The 24,268-nt window shown below is 66.5% G+C and overlaps 5 protein-coding genes across 5 annotated transcripts; 2 read left to right on the top strand and 3 right to left on the bottom strand.

The window, feature by feature from the left end:
* Positions 1-556: 556 nt before the first annotated feature.
* On the bottom strand, positions 557-4,200 carry EMIHUDRAFT_221073 (hypothetical protein; the record flags this gene model as incomplete). Its single annotated transcript, XM_005756937.1, has 9 exons — positions 557-744; positions 916-2,323; positions 2,498-2,605; positions 2,769-2,831; positions 3,368-3,454; positions 3,564-3,605; positions 3,740-3,814; positions 3,932-4,042; positions 4,186-4,200. The coding sequence occupies 9 exons, from the start codon at positions 4,198-4,200 to the stop codon at positions 557-559; spliced, it is 2,097 nt and encodes a 698-aa protein (XP_005756994.1).
* Positions 4,201-11,539: 7,339 nt separating this feature from the next.
* On the top strand, positions 11,540-12,014 carry EMIHUDRAFT_221070 (hypothetical protein; the record flags this gene model as incomplete). The annotated part of the gene is made up of 3 exons (XM_005756936.1): positions 11,540-11,544; positions 11,745-11,821; positions 11,899-12,014. The coding sequence occupies 3 exons, from the start codon at positions 11,540-11,542 to the stop codon at positions 12,012-12,014; spliced, it is 198 nt and encodes a 65-aa protein (XP_005756993.1).
* Positions 12,015-12,265: 251 nt separating this feature from the next.
* On the bottom strand, positions 12,266-14,784 carry EMIHUDRAFT_439170 (hypothetical protein). The gene is made up of 9 exons (XM_005756935.1): positions 14,613-14,784; positions 14,229-14,266; positions 13,990-14,020; positions 13,450-13,526; positions 13,190-13,282; positions 13,043-13,102; positions 12,895-12,966; positions 12,607-12,822; positions 12,266-12,529 (listed from the first exon to the last, which is right to left on the bottom strand). Exons 1-9 carry the CDS (start codon positions 14,755-14,757, stop codon positions 12,302-12,304), a joined length of 960 nt encoding a protein of 319 aa, XP_005756992.1. The 5' UTR covers positions 14,758-14,784; the 3' UTR covers positions 12,266-12,301.
* Positions 14,785-15,990: 1,206 nt separating this feature from the next.
* Positions 15,991-19,431, bottom strand: EMIHUDRAFT_360261 (hypothetical protein). The gene is made up of 9 exons (XM_005756934.1): positions 18,545-19,431; positions 18,365-18,398; positions 17,847-18,145; positions 17,738-17,772; positions 17,381-17,492; positions 17,113-17,168; positions 16,955-17,037; positions 16,492-16,584; positions 15,991-16,410 (listed from the first exon to the last, which is right to left on the bottom strand). The coding sequence occupies exons 3-9, from the start codon at positions 17,882-17,884 to the stop codon at positions 16,342-16,344; spliced, it is 486 nt and encodes a 161-aa protein (XP_005756991.1). The 5' UTR covers positions 17,885-18,145; positions 18,365-18,398; positions 18,545-19,431; the 3' UTR covers positions 15,991-16,341.
* A 2,271-nt stretch (positions 19,432-21,702) lies between these two features.
* EMIHUDRAFT_439165 (hypothetical protein) lies at positions 21,703-24,041 on the top strand. Its single transcript, XM_005756933.1, has 7 exons — positions 21,703-22,172; positions 22,250-22,283; positions 22,509-22,624; positions 22,784-22,859; positions 23,042-23,083; positions 23,108-23,379; positions 23,792-24,041. Exons 1-7 carry the CDS (start codon positions 21,729-21,731, stop codon positions 23,963-23,965), a joined length of 1,158 nt encoding a protein of 385 aa, XP_005756990.1. The 5' UTR covers positions 21,703-21,728; the 3' UTR covers positions 23,966-24,041.
* Positions 24,042-24,268: the final 227 nt, after the last annotated feature.

The raw sequence follows: 24,268 nt of genomic DNA, 5'->3' as shown, positions 1-24,268 counted from the left end.
GCGCACACACTGCTTTGCATTTCGCGTGTGTGCATGTATGTCGCTGGGTCTCGGTGGCCGTGCTGCTCTCACGCACACCCGACCCCGTGGTACACAACATCCCGTTCCCGACTGAGCCGGACTGTACTCTGTAGTCTGTGCGGTGTACCTCTTTAGTCTTTTTCTCACTTGTATACTTGGCATCGCATCTTTTTTCAAATACACGCCGGCACCCGCGCCTCCCCCCGCTCACCTCTCTCACAAAATACGCGACACTCGCATGTCGTTGGGTGAATTGTGCACATGCGCACTTTGACGCACACGAGTCGCGGCCGCGACAAGATGCGAGCCTCTCGCCTCCCTGTCTGCACCAACAAGCCGACCGATTGCCCCCCCCCCCCCCCCTGGCGCGCTCGCACCGCACATAAATTACAAACACTGAGCTGACTTCCCCCCGTTCGTCTCTCTGCCCGGTTCCGTGTCTTGGCTGCCGCACGTTTCCGCCGGAGTTGGGCGTGCGCGAGGCGCGCCCCCCCCCCCCCCCCGCGCGGCCCTTCGCCGCAAGGCTTGCCTCTCTTCACTGGGCGTACCCCGCGTAGTGCCCTTCGTGGCCGGCGGTGCCGCCGGGGGGCATCTGCTGCTGTTGCCACACCATCCCCATCGGCATCATCGCAGGGGAGCCGCCCTCGCCGCCGCCCTGCGCCGGCTGTTGATTGTAGTACTGGTAATGCGGCGAGGCCTGGTAGCCACCGTACGCGCCGCCGCCTCCCGCGCCACGCGCTCCATAGTGCTGCTGCTGGTATGGCATCTGCGCGTACTGCTGCCCGTACCCGCCCCAGCCGCCGGCGCCGCCGTCGCCGCCGTACCCGCCGCCGCCGCCGCCGTAGTGGCCGCCCTGCTTGCTCTGCATGTACCCGCCGCCGCCGTAGTACCCACCCTGCTGCGGCATGTAGCCGCCCTGCTGGTACCCCTGGCTGTAGCCCGGCATCGCGCCGACGGCCGAGTGCTGGTAGCGCCGCACCTGGGCGTTGGAGCGGTAGTCGCGGCCGCCAAACTTGCCGCGGCCCTGATAGCCGCGGCCCCCTCCGTGGCCCGATTGCTCCGCGATGGCGACGAGCCAGTCGGGGCAAGCTTGGTTCGCCTCCTGCAGGAGCGTGACCAGGTCGCGCGCCACAGGGCGGTTGAGCGGCGAGAAGAGAGACGTGGCCACGCCCTGCTTGCCCATCCGGCCCGTGCGGCCGATCCGGTGGACGTACGAGTTGATGTCGCGCGGCAGCTCGTAGTTGATCACATGCATGCAGTCGGGCACGTCCAGCCCGCGCGCCGCCACGTCTGTGGCGACCAGCACCGCCGGGTGTCCCCGCCGGAAGGAGGCGAGGGCGTACTCGCGCTCACGCTGCGAGCGGTCGCCGTGGATCGAGGTGGCCGGGATCTGCGAGCGGTAGAGGAACTCCTCCAAGTGCTCGGCCGCCTTTTTGGTCTCCACAAAGACGATGGTGCGGCCGGCGTTGGCGGCGATCAGCTCGATGAGCAGCCGCCGCTTGTCGTTCTCCTCGCAGTAGTGGATCGACTGCGTGATGAGCGCCGTCGTCGAGCCGACCCGCCCCACCGCCACGAAGATGTAGCGCGTCATGAACTCGGACGCGAGCCGCTGGATCTCCTTGGGGAAGGTCGCCGAGAACATCAGCGTCTGCCGCTGCCCGACCGGAGGCATGCCCTCCCGCTCCACCACGCGCCGGATCTGCGGCTCAAACCCCATGTCGAGCATCCGGTCCGCCTCGTCGAGCACGAGGTGCGCGATCGACGTGAGCCGCACCTTGCCGCGCTCGATCAGGTCCACCAATCGCCCTGGCGTCGCAACGAGCACGTGGCACCCGCGGTCGAGCGCGTTGATCTGTGTCTTCATCTCGGCGCCGCCGTACACGACGACGGAGAAGACCTTGGAGCGCTGGATGAAGCGCAGCGCCTCCTTGTGGATCTGCGTCGCCAGCTCGCGCGTCGGCGAGAGGATGAGGCAGCGCGGCTCCGCGCAGCCGCGCGGGCGCATGTCCGGCGCCGCGTCGAGCGCCGCCATGATCTGGTGCAGGACAGGAAAGAGGAACGCGCCCGTCTTGCCCGACCCTGTCTGCGCGCAAGCCATAAGGTCGCGGCGCGCGATGCCGACCGGGATGGCGTGCCGCTGCACGGGCGTCGGCCGCATGTAGCGCGCCACCTCGATGTTGTGCATCAGCTGCGGGTGCAGCTGCAGCTCGGCAAACTGCTCGACCGGGTTGGGGCAGTCCTCGCCCGAAGCCTCGACGGGGATGTCGTCGTACGCCTCGAGGTTCGTCGCCGCCTCCTCGGGCTTTGGCGGAGGCGGGCCCGGCGGCAGATCGGGCCGGCCCCCCATCTTGCCGCCGCCGGCACCGCCGCCACCGCCGCCGCCGCCGCGTCCGCCCATCTTGCCGCCGCCCTTGCCTTGCATCTTCCCGCCGCCGCCGCCGCCGCCGCCACCGCCACCGCGGCCACCGGGCGAGACCGAGCCTCCACCCATGTAGCCTCCACCCATTGCCCCGCCGGCGGCGGCGCTGGGGGATGCGGAGCCGGGCACGCTGCCCGGCGGCATCGCGCCCATGAACTGAGGCGTCTGCGGGCGGGGCGTGGACAGGTCAAGGGCACGGCATGGGGGCGCTTAGGGTGCGGAGGTGCCACGGTGAGGCGGTGAGGCGGCACCGGGCAGCGTGACGGGCAGGCGGGGGAGGGAAGGGGGGGGGGGGGGGGGGGGAGGCGTCTGGGATGATTCGTCGCACCATGCCGTCGAAACCGCCCGCCTGCATGATCATCTGCTCGAAGAGGCCCGGCATGGCGGCAGCCTGTGGCACGAGGGAACGCGAGGCGCCGCGGCGGTGAGAAGGGCTCGGTTTGCCGGGTCGGAGGCGGGGATCAGCTGCCGGGGACGGCAGACGCCAAGGCGGCAGCGGTGAGGGCGGCGGCGGCGAGGGCGGCGGCGGCGAGGGCGGCGGCGGCGAGGGGGGCAGGGGGGCGGCAAAGACCGAGGAGGGTGGCGGCGGCGAGGGATGGATCCGCAACGAGGGATGGAATGGAATGGGGGCCGGAGGGGCTGGACTCATTGTGCTTGGAGGGGGGCTTGGAGGGGGTGGGGGGGGCACCTGAGCGGCCAAGTTCTGGGGCGCAGCGCCCGGCACCTGTGTGTCCAGCGGTTTCGTGGTGACGAGCAGCGGAAAGCAAATAGGCGTGGGCCGATGGGCGCGCGCGCAGCGACTCTCTCCGTGTCGAGTCGGACGGCGCGCGCCACCGGCGGGCAAGGGGAGGCGTCTCGGGAGCGTCTCGGGAGCGTCTCGGGAGCGTCTCGGGAGCGTCTCGGGAGCGTCTCGGGAGCGTCTCGGACCGACACGCCGTCGAAGAAGTGGACGGACCAGTCGCGGCCGTTGGTGACGCGCCAATTGCCCTCCGCGACGTGGCCGTCGGCCATCACCTGCGAGCCGAGGCGCGTCGCGTCGGTGCGGACGCGTGTCGGGCCATCTCTCTGTAAGCCATCTGCAGAATGGGGTGGGCGGAGGGAAGACGGAGCTGCAGCGCCGCACCTGCAGCCCGGGCGCGAAGGCCTTGAGCGCCATGTTGATGCCCTTGAGCGTCTGGTGCGTCCGCCACCTGCCACCGCGGGCGCCGGCGCGCGCGGTGAGGCGCCGACCGCTTGCGGAAGCGGAGGAGGCCAACTGGCCGCGGCTGCTGCAGCGCACCCTCCGGACGACAGCGCAACCTCGCCGTCAGCGCGCACGGTGACGACGTTGGTCTGGTGCAGCCGGACGACGGTGTCGCCCTCGACGGTGTACACCTGCGTGTGCTGCCCACCGCGCGCGCGCACGTCGCCGCCGCGCATCATCGGCGAGCCGCCGTTTGCATTCACGCCGTCGCCGGCGACGCCTTCGCCGCCCGCGCCGTTGTCGCCCACACTGAGCGCCTGCATGCCCGCGTCGAGCGAATCCGCGCCGCCCAGCGCCTCGGGCGCGCCCTCCGCGTGGCCGTTGAGCTCCTGCGGAGCCGACTCCTCCGGCGCTGCCGCCTGCGGGGGGACAGGGCAGTGATCGCTGTACCCCGTCCCCTCCATCACCGCCGCCCCTCTTTGCTGCAGAGCGGAGCGGACGAGGCCGATCCGCAGCGGTGCGCGCGGAGCGGCTGCGGGCGGGACGGGCGCGCGGCCGGCACCTGCGCCTCCGCCATGCCGTTTGCCGGCAGTGCCTCTGCCAGGTGTCTGCCGCGGCAGTTGGTATCGCGCGTCAGCAAGGGGCGGCGCGAGATACGGCGAGAGCGAGCGTGGCCGGTGGAGGCGCGTGCCGGGCAGGGGGAAGCGGGGCGGGGGGGGGGGGGGGGTGACGGATGTCTCGATCGACGGGCCTGGTGGCCAGCGCGCCTCTGGTCCAGCGAAGCTGTAGCGTCACACCTGCAGGCGGCACCCGCGAACTGGTCAGCGTTTCTTTTCCAGCGTGCCACTCGGGGAAAAGGTGTGAGACCCCAAATCAAAGCGATACACTCGTTCCTATCTCGCTGGAGGGCTGGCACGGAGCTCTGTGCCGACAGGACACTTTTGGCCAATCCACTGGACCGACAAATCCACTGGACCAACAAATCTCAATCCACCCAGCTGACATCGGTCATCGCCTCAGCTCAATCCACCCAGCTGAACTCTCAATCCACCGGCATTATAGTCAAAATCCACCCACATGACGATTTCGGCCGATCCACCGACGTTCTCAATCCACTGAACCAAAATTTCGGGTAGGGGACCGGGCGCTGGCATACCAGGGAGGGCAGGGTGGTGGGCTTGGCGGCTCTCCCGTTGTGTACCTGTGTTAGCTGTGTTAGTGCCAGTGCGCGCCCGTCCCGTGCCCAGTGTCGTGCGAGGGAGTTTCGTTGTAGAATTCTTTTCGTCTCTTTGAGGAACTAGAGAGGACACAAGAGTGCGCTGTAGACAGGGGGGGGGGGGGGGTTCTTGATTGAGCAATCTGAAGCCATCGCTCAGCCTCAGGAGGCAGGTTGATGTTATTGAATTAACTTGAGGGCAAAAGAGAAAATATTTGGCGATCGATTCTAGACGATGCCGAACCTCTCGCGCGCGCGGCAGCGCGCGAAGCGAAAATTCCAGCGGCGAGCAGTCCGGCGTGGCCTCTCGGGCCATAACACCGTGGACCGGGACGGCCCTCCCATAGCAGCCTCCCAGTAAGGAGCTTTAGTAATGCTTAGTAATGCCGTACGTGCTTAGTAATGCCGTCCAGCGTGGCTGGGAGGGTCCCAGAAGCGGTCCGAGCCGGGCGCCGATAGATTCAGGGACATGCCGGCCCCAGGCGAGTCGCCGATGGCACTCACGCTCAACGTCCGCAAAGAGCGCCAAGTTCTTTGAGGTGCAGCACGCGTTCCAGCAGCAAGGCGCAATCTACAAGCTCTTTCAAGGTGGCATGATCGTGGAGCTCTGCTGTTCGGGATGCCTCGCGCTGCAGGATAGGACCCTCCTTTTATTTTTTGGGGAGGGTACCCATTCGGTGCTGGTAGCGCCCTGACGCTGCTTGAGCTGCCAGCGTCAGGGCGCTCTCGTCACGGTCGGGCGTGCGAGGCTCCTGTGCCTCCGGTGCAGCCGATGCTCAGCCCTCTCCCACGGTCGCGGCTCGCCCGTCACCTCGCCTCTCCGCAGGGTTCATCTCTCGCGCCGGCTGCATCTCTCTGCCGGTCGCCAGCACCCGCGCCACCGACTAGCTGCACCGCCACTCGCGACGCGCCACCCTCGCGCACAGCCTGCATACGCTACTCCCGCCGTGCCTTTGCTACCACATGGATCGCATGTCACTGCAAACGCGCCCGCAGCCGCGCCGTAAAGGTCTGCCGTGCTGGCTGACGATCTCACTCTCCCGCTCCTATTGCATCTGCCTCCCGCCTCCCAGCTCACATTTCACGCTGCAGTAGGTGCTCCTGTCGACGCTGCCGCCGCTGCCACCGCTACTGTCACCGCTCGTTTGATAATCGACGCCACGCTTAGCGGCAGCGAGATCCGAGGTTCAGTCAACTTGCCTGGTGCGCTCTTGCGCGTGCCTTCAAGATCCACAAGTCAATTTGTACCAGAAATCCAAAGGTGGTGCAAAATGGATATCTCAAGATTGGCCTTTATTTCGCGCACCTGCTCTCCGCCGCCGCCGCTTACCTGCTGGCACGCCACCGCCCCGCGTCGCTAACTCAAGCCTCCCTGCTGCATCTTCGCACCCCTGCCACATGACTCGATCGCCGTCGCTGCTACCGCCCTCTCCGCCGCCCTCGAAGGCGCCACCAGCATTACGGCCGCCTTCATATCTCATTGATGCTGCCACCAACGCCACCTCCTCGATTCTGTGCCGCTGCCGCGGCGAGGCGCTGTCGCCACGATCGCCGCCAGCGCTGCTGACAGCCTCGGAGCGTCGCCGTGGCCGCGTTCTGGTCTGCCCACGCTTCCCTAAAATGTCTAGGACGAGCTCAGAGGCTAAGGGCGCATCATGTGGGACCATCTAGCTCTACTGGGTCCGCGACGGCGGTCGGCGCACCCCCGTCTCGAACGTGTGTGCTCTCTGTCTGTCTGTCAGCTGTTTCGGCTAAGTCGTTTTGTACCGGATTTCAATGTTAGTGGCAAAACCGCGGAACCAAAAATGGCGTTTAATTTCGCGCACCTGCTGTCCGCCGCCTGCGGCGGCGCTCCGCGCCGCTTGGGGCGCCTGCGGCGCCCCTGGGCGCGCTGCGCGCGCCTGTTTTGGGGAGGCTACCAGCACCGAAAAATTGCCTATTTTTTGAACGGACTCGCCCAGCCACGAATGCCACGGCTTGTGAACCAAGCCGTCGCGGGCACTCCTGTCGAGGTGGTGGTGCTCTGCTCGGTGGAGGGACACGAGCTTTGCGGAGAGGCGCGCCCATACGCTGTTTACCGCGTGCTCGTCAGCGAGGGCGAAAGGGAGTGGCGCATCCGCCGACGCTGGAGCGATCTGCGGATCCTGGTGGCAGAGCTGAATGCCAAGCACGCCGACAATCTGCGCGCGTCGGGAGTGCCGATCCCGGACTTCTCCTCGCACGGACTGCGCCTTGCCCACCAGATGCTCGAGCTCAAGTTCCTCAACTCGCGCGCCGCGTCGATGCAGAGTCTGCTCCGCGCGTACCTCTCTGCGCTGCCCGTCTCGCTCGTCTCCGCCGCCGGCCCGGAGCCGCTCCTCCGCTTCCTCTCCGCTAGCTCGCCCGACGCGGGCAGCTCGCAGACTCCGGCAGCCACGCCGGCTGCCACGCCAGCTGCCACGCCCCGCGGCTCCGTCTCCGCCTCTGCCTTCTGCGGGGACGAACAGCTGGGCGCGGTAGCAGAGGGCGCAGGGCTGGCGGATCAGGCCGCGGTGGAGCGGGCAGACGCCGAGTCCCAGACGGGCCACGGATCGCAAGGACCGAACGAACGGGAGCGAGACGATCGTCCAACCGCAACTTGCGCGCTGGGCCTCCCGCCTTCTTTCGCCCGATCCCGCGCAGCCGGCAGCCGCCGTTGCTCCGCTGCCGGCGTCGCCGTCGCAGCGCTCGCTCTCCTTTTCGCCCTCAGCCTCACCGGCGTCCGCCTCCCCTCCGGCGTCCGCCTCCCCTCCCCTCCTCCCGCCGCGCCCCTCCCCGCGCCCGCACCGCCGGCGCCGGAGGCCGAAGCGGGGTCCGGCGGCGGGCGCCGCCCGCGAGGGCTGGTGTCCCTCCTCTGCCGTCGGTCGTCCGGGGCCGCGGCGGCCGGCGGCGGCCGCTCCCTCTGCGGCAGCGGCGCAGAGGTGCGGCCGCTCGACACCTCGCACCCGCTCCTCCGGCCCTTTGGCTCGGGGGCAACGATGCGGAGGGCCGCCCTCCTCGTGGCCGTTAGCGCCGCCGCCCCCGCTCTGCAGCCCGCCGCGCTGCGCGGTGCGGCGGCCGCCTCCCGCGCCGCCGCCCGCACCGGCGCCTACCTCTTCCCGTTTGCGGCCCGCGGCGGCGGCGCGGTGGCCCCGGCGGCGGCGGCAAGCGCTGCCGCGAGGGCCCTTTTGCCGTCTGGCGGGCCTGCCGCGGCGGCAGGCCTTGGTGCCAGAGGAGCGGCCGTGGCGGCCGCCTCTCCTGTGGCGGCGGCGGCAGAGGTGGCGGCGGCCGCGGTTGAGAGCGGGGCGGCAGGAGTGGCGGCAGCGCCAGCAGTGGCGGCGGCAGGCATGGCGGCAGGAGTGGCGGCAGCGCCGGCGGCGGCAGTGCCAGCGGCGGTGGCGGCAGCGCCGGCGGCGGCAGTGCCAGCGGCGGCGGCGGCGGCGCCTGCGGCGACGGGGGCGGCGGCGGCGGCAGCGCCTGCGGCGGCGGCGCCTGCGGCGACAGGGGCGGCGTCGGCTGCCACCGCGTCCCGCTGGACGAGGGTGGCGGGCTCGCGCGGAGCGAACCGCCTCAAGCGGTGGGCGGTGGGCGGCGTCGCCACCGCCATCCACTTGCTGCGCAACCGTTTTGTGAAGCTGCGCAAGTCTGCTGCTGCTGCTGCTGCTGCTGCCACGGCAACACCCATCCCCCGGCCTCCTCCCGCCACCGCCAGCCTGACGCCCCCACCCGCCGTCGCCGCCGCGGGCACGCCCAACAACCCGGGCGTGCTGGGCGTGGTGATGGGCCTGCTCGGTGCCCTGTTTTGGTAGGTTGCGAGGTCGCTAGGGGCAGAGAGTGCACTGCTTGGATGCTGCTTGCAGATTTTTTGGTTGCGCCGCGCTGCTCGCATGATAAATTGATGCCGCCGCAGGCCCGCGCCTGTCGTCTGTGACGCACACAACGCATGCATGCATGTTCCAAGTTCCATGAGTATCTCAGCGTGTCGAGCTGCGGTCGTCGGCGCTGTACAAAAGAAAAAATATGGTGTCCACGTGGTGCGCTCTCCGACGGGCGTGGAGTGCACGAGAGGGCCTGATGGCGGTCGAGCTCGAGGACGCCCAGCGGAATCCGTGATGGTCGCGGCCGACGCCGTGTTCAGGTTCACGGCTGGCGAGGCAATGCAGACCGAGGACGACGACGAGGACGCCGACCGCTCCGAGGAGTATTCCGACGACGACGGGAGGGCGTCCGACTTGTAGCTGGCCTCACCCATATCTTACCCTCTGCCCCCCCCCTCCTGCTACCCCCCAGGCTAGATGGAGTAGTCACAGATAGCCCCACACAGCCCCTTACCCCGGGTACTACCCCTTCACCCTCGCCTCGCTGTGTTTCTGAACACGTAGACGACCACGCTGTGGGGGTTGTGTTATAGGAGTAGGAGTGGGGTGCAGGTTGCTCACCCACGGCACCGGGCCGGTGCTTGCACTTTGAATGCCGTGGGGCTCCTGCCCGTGTCCGGGCGTGGAGATGCGAGGGTCGCCCCCCCTTGCCCCACCACTTTGTGTGTGTGGAGACGTTTACCTTACCTTACCTTAGGGTGTCTAGGGATGTGGTCGGTGCACGCCGTGCACGGTGGTCGGCCAAACCTAACCTGGAGCTCGATGCCTATGGACGGCTTGGTCTGGCGGCGCAGCAGCCAGCACGGCACTTGAGGCAAACCCCGCTTTGGGACCTATTTGAGGCGGTGTGGCGGCACTCACAGGGCACGGGAGGCTCTCCCGCCGCGAGAACCCGGGTATTTCTCGGGTATACCTGAACTTTTGCAGGTACTAGCTGAGGGGCCCATGACAGCCATAACACCCATAACATGTTATGGGCTGCTATGCCCAGAGAGCTATAACACCATAACAATAACTGTGAGTGGGGACAAACGTGTGTGTGTACCGCCACCTGTACAGTGATCAGCGCGTGGCTGTCCTGCTCAGAGCCGGGGGGGGGTGGGGCACAGAGGTTTGTACGTTGGTCAGCATGATTGGAGTCCTTCCTTAAATAAATAAAAACATGAAAAGGAGTCCTTCTAGGCCGAGCGTTTTTGATCTCTGGGTCTGTGGGGGGCCGAGCCGCCTCCTGAGCCCTGGCTGTCAGGCTGTCAGGTGCTGTCCGGTGATCTGTCGGGCTGTCGGGCAGCTGTCAGGCACTGTCAGGTGCCTCTGTCAGACCAGCTGTCGGGTGCTGTCAGTGCTGTCGGGTGCTGTCGGGTGCGTGTCTGACATCAGAGGGGCTCTGTAGCTGTCGGGTGCTGTCAGAGCTGTCGGGTGTTGCTGTCAGACGCTGTCGGAGCTGTCAGAGCTGTCAGGCTGCTCTACTGCTGTCAGACGTTGGGCTGTTGCTGTCAGGTGCTGTCAGGTGGTGCTGTCGGGGTGCTGTCAGGCTCTGACACACACCAGCCACACTTATGACACTATCAAGAGGAGACCAGCAGGACTCTACTGCACACAGCACACATACTCTAGTCTCTACTCTGCCTCCGGTCCCACCAAGCACCATCTTCTTCATGGTGGACGTCACCACATCTTCTTGTCTGCCGCACTGAGAGAATAGCAGAGAGGCAGGCTGGAGTGCTTCTTCAGGTACACCTTGCTGATGATCTGGTAGTTGCTGGTCCAGCGGAAGGCCTCCCCATCGTTGTCGCTCGTCAGCTTGTAGTACTTGCACGCTCTGTTCTGGTAGCGCGGGCCGTCTCTGGGGGGGTCCCGTCACCCTTCACCTCACGGTACCACCGGAGGATAAAGAGGCCCTTGGGGTCGTTGATGAAGACCCCGGTGCTGCGCTGACTCATCGAGAGCTGGCGCAGGTACTCTGCGCTCGAGCTGCCAGTGGCGCGGCGCGCGTCTACCGTGCCGTCCGGCGAGACGGCCACCTGTCGGGTGCTGGGGAGCGCAGCTGGCGGCGCAGGCGCAGGCGGCGGCGGCGGCACAAACGGCGGCGGCCACCCCCACCCAGACGCTGTAGGCATATGACTGTAGGGCCCCAGAAGGCTAGCTGGTAGCTTCTCATTTGTAGTAGCACAGCCGCGGGTCCGCAGAGGTGGGGCGGGAGGGTTGAGAGAGAGACCCTAGGAGAGACCCATGAACATCCCATGACTACATGTCTTTGCATGTAATAGTTTTGTTATACCCTCATGGGGCACAAGAAAGAGGCTGCACGGCCTGTGTATGGTCTGTGCTGCTGTCGGGCTGGTCGGGCTGTCGGGCTGTCAGCGCTGCTGTCAGGCCACTGTGTGCTGTCGGGCTGTCGGGCAGCTGTCAGGCTGTCACGTTAGGGCCTGTCAGCGACAGAGCCCCTCTGATGTCAGACTCTGCTGTCAGGCTGTCAGATACGTGCTGTCAGGCTGTCAGAGAAGTGCTGTCAACGCTGTCACAGGCTGTCGGGCACTGTCAGGCGCTGTCCGGGGTTTGCTGTCAGGCTGTCAGACCAGGGCTCAGGCCGCCTCGGGGTGGCGGGGCGGGCGGGCGTTTTGAAAAACAGAAAACAGAAAACAAGAGGGGGCCCGGGGCCCAGGCCCCCCACTGGGAGTAGAAAATTTACGCCCAGGGGGGCCAAGGAGGCGGCGCGGGGAAGCAGCATCAGGTGAGAGCAGGAAGGAAGGATGGCGCTTAGGGTCGGCTTTGAACAAGGGTTTCCAGGTTTTAGATCAGTATTTGGTGTCGGCACACATCCCCACATGAGGTCAGCGGCGCGCAGTGCCTCTCTCTCGCCTGATTTTGGCTGTTTTCGCGCTTGTTTTTGTTTTCAGTCTAAAGGGTGCGGATGCTGGGTTGACGGAAATCGAGGGACGCGACCCACCTCGCCACAGACGGTCCCGCGCCTCGCCGCTAAGTTTGCGGCACGCCCCGCACCGTCCGCTGTGCCGCGTTTTTTGTCCGGAGTGAAAAGTCCAACGCGCTCGTCGGTGGCGGCTTCCCTCAACCTGCGCCGCGCTCGGCGAACCTCGACAGCGCCTTCGGTGGCATGCAGCTCTTTGCGACAGAAGCCTGGAGAGCAGCTCCTCTGCTGCTCACACACTCTGCACAGTTGACACAGCCTACTGTGCGGCTGCCACAGCTGTGACAGCGATGGGCTCGCCCTCACTGGCCCTCAGTCACTTGTGCTGCGGCTTGTGTGAGCGACACTGCTCAGCGACTGCCGGCACACTGTGAGACCATGGGTGTGAGGTAAAACCACGCTACCAGCGCTTGGTCACATCGGCCCCGAGGTCAGATCCATCTACTCTGTTGATGACAAGACTTGTCTACCGGCTGGAGCCGAGCAGGAGGGCCCGGCGCACAACCCCTTGGTCAACTCACCCTCCACACCCCGTAGGGGGCCCGACCCCCTCAGAGGTCAGAGGCGGCGGGCGGGCGCCCACAGACCCAGAGATCAAAAACGCTCGGCCCCCTAATTAAAAGGTCCATAAAATAATGCTCTTAAGATTATTTTACACGTGTTATGTTGCAGGTGTTATTTTATGCCGACACCCCGCGACACCGCCCGCGCCTGGCGCCCTCCTAAGTAACATCTTCTTGGCAATCTCCGCCTGCGACTCGCCGCCGCCGCCCTCAAAGTCGGGCGCCTCGCTGGGCGGCGCCTCCGCCGCCTCGGGCATCTTGATGGCCGACTCTCCCGTCTCCACCTTCTCGGACTGCTGGCGGAGGCGCTTGACGAGGGTGGGGTCCTACAGAAAAAGAAATGCGCGGGTCCGACAAAGAAAGGTGGGGCCGTCCCGCCGCTCGGCGAGGGGTGTGGGGTGTCCTTCTCCGTCGAGTACTCCGACGCGATCCGTGAGACCGGGTCCTTGATGGCGGACTCTCCCGTGACAACCTTGTCTGACTGCTCGGCGAGGCGCTGCTGGAGCTTCTCGTCCGATCCGCCCGCCGGCGACCCGCCGACTTGTGAGTCTCCGAGCAAGTCGAGCACGACCCCGCCCGCGTCCTTTGCATTTTGCGAAAACATCTTCGCGGAGAGCACCTTCCACACGTGCAGCTGTGAATAGTCCAGCTGTGAACAGTGCAGCTGTGAATAGGAGCACCTTCCACACACCTGCACGCCGTCGAAGCAGAGCGATGCCGCCGGCACGACCGCCACAAAGTGCGCGTCGGACAGGTCGGTCGCCTGTCCACAGCCGCAGCGCCGTGAAGAGCTGCCGCCCCCCTTCTTTGTCACAGCCGGCGCGTCGGAACGGCGTCGCCACGCCCAGCCTCACTCGCCGCACAGGCTGCGCGGACGGGGAGACCCGGCGCCCAGAATCCTAAGAGGGGCGCGCAGGATCCTGACCCGGACGATGGTGCGCTCAAGATCGCACTGTCTGAAGGGGGTGGCGCTGGGGATCTTGTGCCTCGGCAGCGGCCATGTGCAGCGCGTAGATCGCGACCGGCTTCGGCTCCTTTTGGGCGACGTGTGTGACAGTGCCGGGGTAGGAGCGCGACGCCTGTGGAGCGAGATTCGGCGAGATTCGGCGAGATTCGGCGAGATCCGGCGAGATCCGGCGAGATCCGGCGAGATCCGGCGAGATTCGCGTGGCGGTGTCCTCTCGGCTCCTCTCGGCTCCTCGGCCAATCTCGGCTCATCTCGGCCAATCTCGGCTCGTCTCAGAGCCTTGACAAAGTGCGTCCACGCCTCGTAGAACTTCGTCGAGCTCGGCCCACCCACGCCCTTCATCAGCTCGCTGCGGCCTGCACTTCGAGCAACTTGCGTCACGGAGGGAGACGCAGCGCCGTGTGTGAGGGATAGAGGCTGTGTGCAGAGGGGTGAAAGCTTCTCCCGGGTGGTCGAGCTGCTGCTGCAGCACGCGGAGATCGACAAGCAGGACATCACCGGATTCACCGCGCTGATTGGCGCCGCTTACTCCGGCCACCCCGCCGTCGTGCGGCGCTTGCTGCTGGCGGGCGCCAGAGCCCCTCTCCTTCTCTCGGCCGGAGCCCCGGGTTCCGAATCTCAGGGGTAGGTATACCGTACGGTCGCGGGGTAGGGGTACAGGGGGGGGGAGGGGAGAGATGTCGCTGCCACGCGGAATGTCCGCTACACGCCCAAAGCGTGGTGTCGAGGGTTGGTGTCGAGGGGGAGGGGTGTCGAGGTTTGGTGTCGAGGTTTGGTGTCGAGGTTTGGTGTCTCTCAGCTCTCTAGGCGCGCTGCGGCCCTGGTTGCGCGAGAGCTTCCACGCGGGCACCTGCAGGACGGTTTTCGGTGATGCGTCCGAGAAGGCTCTTGGAGGTTTCCCGAGAAAAGGCTCAGGGGCGGACCGGCGGCTCCATGTGCGTGTGCGTAGCCCCGCGGCGTGGAGAGTGCGTTGAAGTCCCACGCCCTAGTGCGTGTGTGTGTGTGTGTGTGGGTGGGTGGGTGCGGCATCGAACCGCGCGTGGGGGGGCACCGCGCACCTTGTCCACCTGCCGCGTCTCGAAGATTGCGAGTGCGCCTGCGCTCCACGGCGGCGGCGACGGCGGGCGGACAGGTTACCATACGCGGCGGCGGCGGCGAGCTCACCGTTGTGTGTGTGGGTGGGTGGTGGTGGCGGCGGCGGCGGTTGCGGAGTCAAGGCGCGGCGACGACGGCGGGGGAGCGGACGCGAGAGGCGCGGCGGGGTAGCGGCGAGAGGCGCAGGGCAGTGGCGAGAGGGGAGGGCGAGGGCGGCGGTCCGTGGAGAGGCGTCCAGGGCTCGAGGGAGGGCGAGGACGGCGGGATGAGGGCGAGGGCGGCGGCTGAGACGGCAGGCGCAGCGGGCGTCGGTGTGCGAGGGCGAGCGGGCGGCGGAGAAAGCGCGCCTTCTGCTGGCGAGTCGGCGGTGAGGTGCAGCTCGAGCGTGCCCTGCGAAGCGTCGTTGTAGATAAGAGACCCGTACACGCGAGGGACGGGAAGCGGCTCCTCGGTCTCGGTCGGGGCCTCGACGCGGCTGGAGGAGCAGCCCATCGGCTTAGGGGAGGCACAGCAACAGCGCGCACTTTCGCCGCAGGCGCCGTTTTTGCGCGGGGGGACGACCCTGCTCGATTTCCCCTCGGGGGTCCCTCAGCAGGGGGCCCCTGGATCCTGTACCGTTTTTGTTATGACCCCCCCCCCCCCCCCCCAATGAACACACCAGTGAGGGGGGGCGAGACGATCGAGGGGTCCCGTACCATGCGGAATCGACCCTATCAAGTGCTCAAGTGCTCAAGTAGAGGGATGGCTTTAGATGTGCAGGGGGGGTACCGAGCAGTGTGCAGCCGCTCCATTGCGTTTGTTTCATAACATCGAAGGCTAGCTCGTAGTAAGTAAGTAGTAGGCTAGCTCAAAAAAAGAATTTTAGACGTCTCGCACGACACAGGGCACGGCCACGGGACTGGCGCGCACTGGCACTAACACAGGTGCGCAAAAAGAGACTTGTTAGTCATTTTTTGCAAAATAACTAGGGTCGATTCCGCGTGGTACGGGACCCCTGATAGGGTCGATTCCGCATGGTACGGGACCCCTCGATCGTCTCGCCCTCCCTCACTGGTGTGTTCATGGGGGGGGGGGGGGGTCATAACAAACACGGTGCAGGATCGAGGTGCACGCTGCCAGAGCAGTGTCGTCCCCCCTCTCCCCGACGGTGATGGCGGTGTGACCGATCGAGCTACAAGAGGAGCTTGTTCAGCAGGATCCGGGGTGGTCAGGCGCACTACCTCACTGGGCCTGAGACCGCCGAGAGCTTCGAGCAGGCGCCCGGCGGGACGGGTTCCCCGCTTCGAGCGGGCAGATGCGGCCGGGGATTCGCTTTCTGAAATGTCTGCCTCCAAAGAGGAAACGACAAACCTGATCTCTCAGAATCACTCCGTACCATGCGGAATCGACCTGGAATCAACCCTTTCCAGTGCTCAAGTGTGCTCAAGAGGGAGTAGCGGAAAAAGAAGAGTCAAAAGTCCTACAGTCTCTATGGGCTGTGTCTGGAAGGGAGGGAGTGGGGTGCAGGGTCTGCTCACCCACGTGCACTGCCTTGCGCTTTGAATGCCAAAACATCTACTTTGTCACGCACACGCGCCAAGCTGCTTCGTCACGCGCTGCTTAGTAATGCTTAGTAATGCCGTACGTACAGCGTCATCGCGTCAAGTTTGCACCCAGCCCTGTAGCTGTACGTGGGGAAAGGAAATACAGTTTGTACCGTCGGGCCCCGAGGGGGAGGGGAAAGGAATACAAAAAGGCTGGTCCTATGGCACTAGGCATGTCGCAGGAGAGCACAACAAAGTGTGTGACAACATACACACATATATCGTGCCGGTGTCCCGGTCGTTGGTCTCACTGTCTCACTGACGCGATTCTTCAATCGCTGCGCACCCTCTAGCGTCGATACGCCGCAAGGCACGACAGTGGCCGCGCGGGACAGCGGGACCCTCTGCCCCTTCACAACCTGGACTCTCTGCGCCCGCAGTGGACACGCCCGTCAGCGGCGGCAGCGCACCCGCGCGCTCGAGCAGGCCGCGGCCCTGCCTCCGTCGACCCTCCCCTTCTCTCCGACTCGCCCTCCGAGATCGCGCGAGATACTCACGGCGCGTCCTGACGCCAGGTGGACGCGCCGCCCAAGGCCGGCGGCGCCGCGTCCTCAAAGTACTCCTATTTTGGACGTGTGGACGCGTCACCGGAGAATCCTCTGCCCGGCAGCAGCCCCGTGCCGCAGACAACGGCCGGCAAGACCTTTCCCCCGCGCCCGTCGGCTGTCGGTGCGTGGCGGTACTTTCGGCCCGTGCCGGCCTCGACGTAGAACTCTTCGCCCGTGGTCGAGTTCACCTAGATGTGAGCTGAGCAGGTGAGCTTCGCCACACTGACACCCAACGGTGGGGCGCGCGGGGGGGGGCGCGCGGGGGGGGGGGGGGGGGGGCACAACCCTCGGCCCGGACACGGCCAAGACCCTGGTACGGCACGTTGTGTGCAAGGGCCGGTGTGTTTCATTGTGTGCGTGCGCGTGTGGGTGGGGTGTGTGTTTTTGTTGTGGTGCGCGTGCGCGTGGGTGAGGTGTGTGTGTGTGTGTGTGTGTGTGTGTGTGTGTGTGTGTGTGTGTGTGTGTGTGTGTGTGTGTGTGTGTGTGTGTGTGTGTGTGTGTGTGTGTGTGTGTGTGTGAGGTGTGTGTGTGTGTCGCGCGCGTGTTGTCTCTCTCCACCTTGAGCTTATCGCGGGTGATCTTGCGGCGGCGGTCGTGCAGCTTGCAGTAGGCGGCGCCGGCGACGAGGTGGTACGGCGCGCCTATGCAACTCGTTTGTTGGTAGTTGTAATGAATAACGAGTGGACCGCGCCGGCGACGAGGTGGTATAGGCGTTCCCGCGGCGAGGGAGACGCCGCACTCTGCGCACTTGAAGCACGCGGAGTGGTAGCTCTTGTCACCTGCGAGATTGCGCCGAGGTTGCGCCGAGGTTGCGCCGAGGTTGCGCCGAGCAAGTTGCGGCGAGGTTGCGCCGAGATTGTGCCGAGCAGGTTAGCGCCGAGGTTGCGCCGAGATTGCGCCGAGATTGCGCCGAGGTTGCGCCGAGGTTGCGCCGAGGTTGCGCCGCGAGATTGGGCCGAGATTGCGGAGTGGTATAGAGCTCTCTTGTCACCGGCGACGACGAAGCCCGGGTCGGCGCGGCCGTCGATCAGCCGGCCGCACCCGGCGCAGAGGACGCCGTAGTCCTTGAGGTGGCAAGCGGTGTGCAGCGGCTTGCCTGCGCTTCAAGTCAGCATCGGTTTGAACGAATGAATGGTCGTCCTAGTTTGAGGTGGCAGGCGGTGTGCAGCGGCTTGCCTGCGCTTCAAATCAGCATCGGTTTGAACGAGCGAACGGTCGTCCACTTGACGTGGCCAGCGTGGTGTGCAGCGGCTTGCCTGCGCTTCAAGTCAGCATCGGTTTGAACGAATGGACCCGGTCGTCCACTTGACGTAGCCAGCGCGGTGAGTGTGTGCAGCGTGCCGTGAAGCATCGCAAAATCGCCGTCGATGGGCTTGCCTGTCTGGACAGGAGTGCTGGAGGGTCCATGTCTTGCTTTTGGGTAGTACGCCGCCGTCCATGCTTGGGCGTGCCGCAAGCGGCGCACACGAAACAGTCGCTGTGCCACATCTTGCCCGCCGCCTAGTCGCGTGGGGCGTGGGTGGAGAGGGGGCAGGTCTTGGAGGCAATGACTGCTGCTACTTGCCCGTCGATCCCGCCCGCGGTGGAGGCTTATTAGCTACGATTATTAGCCAAGCCCGAGCTAAAACGCGAATCAGCCGGAGGCTAATAACAATTATTAGGTAGGCGTCGATGATTTAATAGGCTAATAGTTTGGAGAGTGCGCCGCCTCGACGGCCTCGCCGCCGGCCGCGCCGAAGAGTAGCTCGCCTAGTACCAGTCGTACCTCCATGGTACCGAATCCAGTGTGTGGGTACAACGGATAGGAAGACAGTGAATACAGCGGAGTACAGCTGAGTACAGCGGAATGCGCGTCTCTCGAGTGCTGGTTGGGATACACATGAATTATACGTATTCCGCTTCTGGAAGCCGTGGGGGGAGTAGTTACAGTAATCGTAACTTCCTGTAAGTCTCATGCTAGTAGCTCGCCGCACCCAGCGCACGTCCTCGTGTTGTTGCTCGCCTAGTGTTCAGTAGTAGGCAACCGCAATTCCAAGGTCTACTACCTTGTCTATCATACCAGCGACTGGCGACAGGTGGAGACGACGCGTGGGGCTTCGCCCCACACACACCCGGACAGGGGCTGGGGGTTCACGCCGTCGATCTCGCCTTGGGAGCGTCGCCGCCCGCACTCTTGCCGCCTCCCGCCTTGGCCGCCCTCGCCGCCCGCAGCTGGGCGGCCATCGCCTCGGCCTCCGCCTGAGAGCTCTCAGCCGCTGCGGTGTGTAGAGAGGGGTGGGAGGGGGAAGGGGGGCGGGAGGGAGATACAGCCCGACAGAGAGACAGACAGAGACAGAGATGGGGGAGAGGGAGAGAGGGGGGTGTTTGCGATGAGATATTAGATGAGATCAGCCTCCGCCTGGAGCTCCGCCTCGACAGAGGGGCTCGAGGCAGCGGGCTTCGCCCCCTGCCCGCTCAGCACGCCCGCCCCGTCCAGCTTCTCCTTTGAGTAGCCCGCCGCCCGCAGCTCGGCGGCCGTGAACTCTTGCGCGGAGACCGTCAGCTCGGCCGGCGACGACTCGCCGCACGAGCCGAACGACTTGGCGGGGCGCTCGGCGGTCACGGCGTCGTCGCCGACTCGGAGCGCCGCCATCTTCGCCTCCGCCTCCTCTGCGTGCGCCGCCGCCTTGTCCAGCTCGCGGGAGGTGTGCCACAGCTTGCCCGTCTCCGTCGGCGGCGGCGACGGCGGCGGCGACGGCGGCGGAGTAGCGTCGAGAGAGAGATGAAGGGGGCGGGGGTCCAAGAGGCCTTCGGGCGGCGCCGGGTCCAGGGGTGGCGGCGCGGCTAGCTCGTAGTGCAGGTTGCCGCTGGAGGCGGGCTTGGCCTGCCAGGCCACGGATGCCGAGAGATTCCCCCCGCCCACTGCCAGGCCCGCCGCGCGAGCCACTTCATTGTGGAGTTCCAGCTCGCGGTCGCTCCGGCTGGCACGGCCGCTCTCGCCCGGCCACACTTCCGCCGTTTCCTTCGGCTTGACCTTGGAGGAGCGGACGCCCATGCCACAGGGAAGCGGATTCAACGCCGAGAAAAAAATACGCAGTGTTGTTCTGGAGGTTCTCGAGGTGGATATCCTTTGGCCGCGTTGGGTAGCGAGGATTGGTGTAACCCGAGCCACGGAGGCGTGTTTTCTGGCGGCCGACCGTCAGTGCACGGAGTTGCCACTTCTCCGACTGCCCCGGCTAGTTCACGAGTTTCGCGGGAGTGACCCCATGCGTCAAACCCGAGACCTAGCGCGGGTGGGTTGGAGGGGGGCTCGCTGCAGGGAAGGGCTGTGTAAGAAGCCGATCCCCGTAGTCCGCCCCGCTCCTCCCCATCGGGCCGCATGAGCGGCCACGCCTCGCAGATTCGTTTTCGCGCCTGGGTCAGGCGCGCGGGGCATCCCCCGGGTCGCTCGACCAGCGATCCGAAGAGTGGCCGCTATGCGAGGGAAAGAGCGGGGCCCACGGGGTACGCCTCCGTCCGGCCCCCTCCGAGGGGGGAAGGGAATTGCGGGGTCCCCTCGGGCGCCTCAGTTCGGCCCTCCCGAGGGGGGGGAGGGGAGCAAGGGGGTGGGGGGGTCGGGGCGGTGGGGAGGGGTCTCGGTTTCGAGGTGTGTGTGACGGCTTCCTCAGAAGCCGTCGCCCGCACCACAGGAGCAGTCACACCACTCCCACTCCGGCGCCCACCCAGACCCACTCCCCACCCCGACATCCCCAACCACACACCCCACTATCCCGCCCCACCCCGACCCGAGCAACCCCGCCCCACCCCGACCCGACCCGATCCACCCCGCCCCGCCCTGCCCCGCCCTCCCCATCGGACAAACCCGTGAGCCGCTCTTGGCTCCGCCCCCCGCCCAACCCCCACCCGCGCATGCGCCCGCCGCCCGCGCCGCCTCCCCCATGCGCGCCCGCGAAGCGAGCCGCCCGTCGCCCGCCGCCCCGCCGCCTCGCCCGCCGCCTCGCCCGGCCTTCGCGCCCGCCCGCTCGAGCACCGCCCCCGCCGGCGTTCCGACGGCCGCCGCCTCGCGCTCGCCCGCCCTCTGATCCCGTGGCCTCGCTGAAGAAATCGACGCAGCAGCGACCGCGACCGAGTAGCACCTTCGTTGTTAATAATAATACAGACGGATGGACACTTGCTGTAGCCACATGACACGCACACACTCCTTTGGTTTTTTTGCCCACCGTCGCGGCTCGCCCATCACCTCGCCTCTCCGCAGGGTCATCTCTCGCGCCGTCTGCATCTCTCTGCCGGTCGCCAGCATCCGCGCCACCGACTAGCTGCACCGCCACTCGCGACGCGCCACCCTCGCTCACAGCCTGCATACGCGCTACTCCCGCCGTGCCTTTGCTACCACATGGATCGCATGTCACTGCAACCGCAAGAGAGCCGTACGGAGTAGCGGTGCAGAGCGCGAACTCGCCGTACTGAGCCTAGCGCAGCGCGAACACGCCGTCTGAGCCTAGCGCAGCGCGAACTCGCTCCTGTTCATAGCTGCGCAACCTAGCGCGGCTTGGAGCACTTGGAGTGCAGTCAGCAATCGCACATCCAGGGCCGGGGAGCTCAGAAGCGCACCCAGCGGGCCGGATGATTGGCATCGGGTTGCGGGCATGGCCAGCCAGCCGCCGTAGTTGCACCCGTCCCAGTGCGTACCGTTGAGGTGCTCGAAGAGCGACAGCGTGCGCGGCACTCGCGCTTCGCCGATGTCGCACGGGACGCATCCCGTTAGCCTCGTGCGGTGGTAGATGCACACCGAGTTAGGGCCCACGCCGACGCAGCGCGTGGCGAGGGTGATGGCGCCCTTTGGGTGGTTGAGGTAGCCCTGCGCCTCGTGGAGCCACGCCTTGTCGTTCAGCTCGACGTCCTTGTGGACGACGTCGATGCCGAGCACCGCGCCCGCCCCGAGTTGCTTCGTCGAGCGGAAGTGCGCTCGCGTCGCCGGGTGTACCTTCGGGTCGTTGACGATAGCGTCGAACATGTCTTGCTGCAGGGCGTTGTTGGCGACGTGTTGGAAGTGGCGCCCCGAGACCTGCTCGATCCCCTTGTAGTCGACGGAGCCGTCGTCCGCGACGATCTTGTTGCGGAGGGACCTCCAGTCGTCGGCGTCGCTGTCCGGGCCTTGCTTGAAGCCCGCCGAATTGCTTACAAGCTCTTCGATGAACGCGATCGCCTCCTCGAGCATCGGCACGCCGGACGCGGCCCACTCGTTCGGGGGCGGCACCAATGGGGACACGTCCTCGAGCCGCCGCAGTCTCACACACGAGTTTGCGGCCCGTGCACACGTTTTCGCGCGGAGCAACTCACCCGCGGTGTGTATATGCCGCTCCGCGCGACCGCATTCGCCGGCCTCTGCCTCGGTCTCAAGCTCTTTGGCTTGCGCGTTGCCGAGACGGGCTGCTTCGGCCTCCTGCTCGGCAGCGGCCGCTGCCTGTCGCCGCGTGAGGCGAGCCTCGATGCTGTGTCGCTGCTCTTGCCGGCGGCCGACACGTTCGACGCGGCGACGTTCGTGCTCGCCGGCGAGGTATTCCTCGTGGTCTTCCTCGGCGCCGTCGAGATGGGGCTGGTCGAGGCGGTGGCGGAGGTGCCCGCCCAGTGGCTCGCCGCGCAGCACTTCTGGATGCTCGCGCAGGCGGCTCAGGTGGCAGCCTCGGCCCTCTTTCTCCGCGGACAGCTCGGCGCGACCGCCGGCGCCGTCGGCGCCACCGCCCTTGCGCACGCCAGCCTGGGCTCGCGCTTGGTCGCCCTCGAGCCGCTGTCGCAGGTTCACCTCAGACGGCGCACTGGTCGCCCCGACTCCTTGATTTGGGTTGTGTATCACTCGTCCTCGTTCGGGTGCAGATGCTGCTGGGAGGGCCCGTGTGGCTGCACGCGGGCCGGGCCCGCCTAGATGCACCCCGCCCGTCCACGTTGCAGACCCCCCTACCTGTCTGTGAGCCTCCGAGGCACCTTGCAGAGCAGGGTAACACTGCGCTGCACCTACACTCGACGCTACCCCTACCCCCATTCCCCCATCTCCATCCAACCCCAACCTACCCCCAACCCCAACCAACCCCAACCCCAGCCCCAACCCTAACCTACCCCCAACCCCCAACCCCAGGCTGGGCGTGGCCCCTCTCCCTCATTCACCTCCACATGGCCCTCAGCGTCGAGCCCACCGCCGAGACCGCCGCGCTGCTCGCCGCCGCCTTCGCCGCCATCGCAGCGTGCTGTGCGGCATGCGCCTAGATGCGGAATCGCTCCCCAGATCTCCCCACATCTCCCCACATCTCCCCACATCTCCCCACATCTCCCCACATCTCCCCACATCTCGACGTCTCTCTTTCGACCAGGACACGTCCCGAGACATATCCTGGACATGTCCATGTCCCATAGGCGCCCATCGTGGCGCTCGCGCTATGCGGCCCTAGCTCTGTACCATTTGCGGCAGTCGCCTGCTGGGTGCTCGCAGGCGCACCTCGGCTCATCTCGGCGCACCTCGGCGCACCTCGGCACACCTCGGCGCACCTCGGCACAACTCGGCGCACCTCGGCGCACCTCGGCTCCTCTCGGCTACCTCTCGGCTACCTCTCGGCGCACCTCGGCGCACCTCGGCGCACCTCGGCGCACCTCGGCGCACTTCGGTGCTTGCAGGCGTGGGCGAGGCGAACGCCGCCGCCGCCGCCGCCGCCTCTGGGCTCCTCTCGGCTCCTCTCGGCTCCTCGAGGGAGCGGGCGAACGGCGGCGGGCGGGGTGGGGGCGGTGGGGGCGGTGGGGGCGGTGGTGGCGGAGGAGCTGACCGCGATTCTTCAGAGAGGCTACCGGGACCGATGCTCAGCGGCGGCGACGGCGACGGCGACGGCGAAAGCGGCGGCGGCGGCGGCAGCGGTGGCGGCGGCGGCGGCAGCGGCGGCGGCGGCGCGAAGGGCGGCGGCGGGGAGGGAGAGGGTTCGCCGCTGAGAGACGCCGAGGGCGCGCTCGAGGCGGGGCAGGCCGCCCTCCCCACACACATGCACACACGCACGCACGCACGCACGCACGCACCCCCCCCCCCCCCCCCCCCACACGCGCGCCCACGCGCGCACGCACATACACACACACGCACCCACGCACGCACGCACGCACATACACACACGCACACACGCACACACACACACACACACACACACACACACACACACACACACACACACACACACACACACACACACACACACACACACACACACACACACACACACACACACACACACACACACACACCTCCACGCTACCACCCACGCGCACTGGGCCTTGCACTCTCAACGCGCGGGGCTCTCGTCTCTAGCCTTGCAATCGCGAGGGTCGCCCTGACGCTAGCCCCACCACCTCGTGCGTGTGGAGAAGCTGCCGCTCCTCCTGCAGGCCGCTCTACGCGCCAGCTGGGAGAGCGCCGATGCGGCGCGACTGGCGGCGGCGATGCGGGCGTCGCTCGCGCACGCGTCGCACGCGTGTGCCGCGCTACTCCTGTTGCTGGTGGTGGCGGGGTCGCTTTACGGGCTGTGGAGCGAGACTCACACGTGGCAGCAGTACCGGTGAGAGAGAAGGGGAGAGGGAGTGTGGACAGTCGCGCACGCGGCGCAGCGAGTGGACTAATAATTCCACAAAAAGAAAAAGACCACGCCGGAGTCACGTGAAGGATATGTTATTACTAGCCGGGGGAAGATACGGAGGTCGCACAGATAGTTTCATAGGACATACTCTAGCCGTCCCGGACGGACCCCATCCGCGGCTCCGTCGGCTCTGTCTAGGGTACCATATGCAGGGGGTCACTCCCGCGAAACTCGTGCGTGAACTAGCCGGGGCAGTCGGAGAAGGGGCAACTCCGTGCACTGACGGTCG

The sequence above is a fragment of the Emiliania huxleyi genome, assembly GCF_000372725.1.
Source record: "Emiliania huxleyi CCMP1516 unplaced genomic scaffold EMIHUscaffold_94, whole genome shotgun sequence".
NCBI classification, from domain to species: Eukaryota; Haptophyta; order Isochrysidales; family Noelaerhabdaceae; genus Emiliania; species Emiliania huxleyi.
This window is presented reverse-complemented; position numbering and strand designations above follow the sequence as displayed.